Raw genomic sequence first — 2,480 nt, forward strand, 5'->3', positions numbered from 1 at the left:
TCTCTAAGAGCCAGAGGCCCTGGGAAAGTTAGGATTATTAGGGAGCAAACTCTGTGTTTCTATTTTTTATTCATCTTCTTGACACTCAGCCACATGAACCACCAACTGCATCCTTCTGGGAACTTTCAGCAATTCAAAAAGGAGCATACACAAAGGACTAAGACAGAAGCTAAAGGCTAGATTGTGGAGTACTCTTGCTCAATAAAGTTGCTTCCAGCATTAGTCTCCCAAAATTTTATTTCTTATCAATTTCAAGGAAAAGAACAAAGCCCTAATGTAAAAATTTCTTCAAACAATGTGTGGAACACTAGTCTATAAATCTTCAGAAGTTCTGTATTATATAGATTTCATTCTTTAAAATTGGATTCATTAACTATTTTCCTCTGAAGTTAAAAAACACCTCTCATTACCATTCTAACCTGATTTAAGTACTGGTTTCTTACTATTATATTTCTTCCCATTGTTACAAAGGCAGATAATACATAAATAATAATCACCTACCATTTCAAACACTGGAATTAGAAAGAGAACCAGCCAGGCTTCACCTGCAAGGGCTCATGCATCCCAAGAGGGCAGTTTGTAATGTGCTACACGCATTACAGGATTCAGAGAGAACAAAAGAGAGTGCTTTTACATCTTAACAAAAATGACCCTTAGCACAGGCTGTTCTCTTACCAGCATGTCAGTGGCACTGAGATAGTGTTTGCTGGCCATGCACTGTTCCAGTTTTTGAGGCACTTGCTTGATATTCTCAATTTCATCCAGCAAGTTCAGGACATGCTTATGCTCAATTCCTTCAATCCATAGTTTCCGAAGCTCATCCCGTTTGCAGTGCAGCAGCATCTTGCATGAAAGCAGGTTCTCTTTTACCTACAATAAAACAGATTCAGTCTTGGGTCAGTCCAAAGTCTTGCCAGTCTAAACCTATAATCTGGTTAGTAGTCTTCACTGGTACTACTGTATGTAGCAGTTCCTAATTCCCACTGCCACTTACTCTCCTTGGTCTGCCTCCAAAATTCTAATCCTGGTTCTGAGATAGACTCACTTGGGCACATCTCCACCTCTCTCTAATTTCTCTCCCATGAAATGAGAAAACTACTCCCAACCTACCTTTTCTAGATTACCTTTGAGTAATCTAGAAAAAATTACTAAAGAGAAAGCACTCTGAAAATATGAAGTACCTCATAAATATTAATATACCTAAAAGGGGAGTGATCAGTGTAAGAGTCCATGCTATTATACTTTCTCCAATCCCTGCATATCTCCTATCCAGCTGATGGGTCACTTGGTCCATGCTTCTAGCTCTAGAACTCCAGCCGAAGTTTAAAACCAAGAAACTGGGTGCTCAACTTAACTGACTAAAATAAAAATAACCCCAGCTTCCAAAAGAGAGTAGGCACATCCAGAGATAATCTCAAAATAAAAGGACGTACCAAGGCTTTTTTGCCTTGCATTCTGATTATTAGATATTAAATAAGACAACCTCCACCACCTGTAGATCTGCACGGTATAGCGACTAGCATACGCAAAACATGACAAAATAAAAGGGAGAACAGAGGAATGGAGGAGGTAGTTGTGATGCACGTGATAGAAGTAAGTTTTTATTTGCTCCCCTAATTGAAAATTTTCCATTTTTGGAAAATGGAAATGACAGCCATGACAGAATGGAATGACAGCCATTTTCCAGCAACATGGAAAAATTTTAAAAACCATGATCTTTCAAAATTCACAGAACTACTTTCATATATTTTTGATAGTCCTCACATGTATGTTATTTAAATTTGAGTTTAAATATTTCTTTACAGTTTTGTGTCTGGTTTATGTTTGAGGTAAAATTTATCCATGAATGCATCTCAAGTGTACCACATGGTAAGTTTTGGCAAATGCGCCCACCTGTATAATCCAAACCTTCATCAATACATGGGACATGTCCATCAGCGCAGAGTCTACCATACTTTTGATAACTGAAAATCTGTATTGTTCTTCTACAAGATTTGATGTGGTGATGAAAATATTCACTGACACTATGCCTCTGGTGATTACAAAACTAAATTTCAACATTCATCCAACAAGTATGGAAAATATGAGGACAAAATACCAAGATTAAAAGGTTTCTTGAGAAAGCACCTAATCCCTTCCTACAACTTCATGACAACACCTAAATCATGTTTCTATGAAACTCTCCCATGTTAAAAAAAAAAAAAAAAAAAAAGTCTTGAATAAGAAGACCTTGTAACCTCTCTTAATAAGTATAATAGACTGATTATTAATTTGGGGGGTCATAGAACTCTTTGAAAATCTGATGAAGATAATTCCAATTATTTCTACTCCTTCCTGCAATCCCACCAAAGTAATAGCAAAGAAATTTTTTTAAGCATAAAAAGAGAGAACAGAGAAGAACAGCAGCAAATAAGAGATGATAACAAAACTGTAGAAGTTAGCAAGAAGATGGACAGTAGGCAACTCAATTAGCAGGCCAG

General features: G+C 36.9%; 1 protein-coding gene across 3 annotated transcripts in view; it reads right to left on the reverse strand.

Annotated features, from left to right (window-relative positions):
• Positions 1-2,480, reverse strand: part of EXOC4 (exocyst complex component 4) — an 870,987-nt gene that overhangs the window by 826,224 nt on the left and 42,283 nt on the right. For all 3 annotated transcript variants that reach the window (XM_011995827.1, XM_011995828.1, XM_011995829.1), the window contains one exon: positions 676-870. In XM_011995827.1, coding sequence (XP_011851217.1) covers positions 676-870 — 195 coding nt within the window. The remainder of the gene's footprint in view (positions 1-675; positions 871-2,480) is intronic.

This window comes from Mandrillus leucophaeus, unplaced genomic scaffold (assembly GCF_000951045.1).
Source record: "Mandrillus leucophaeus isolate KB7577 unplaced genomic scaffold, Mleu.le_1.0 Scaffold5, whole genome shotgun sequence".
NCBI classification, from domain to species: domain Eukaryota; kingdom Metazoa; phylum Chordata; class Mammalia; order Primates; family Cercopithecidae; genus Mandrillus; species Mandrillus leucophaeus.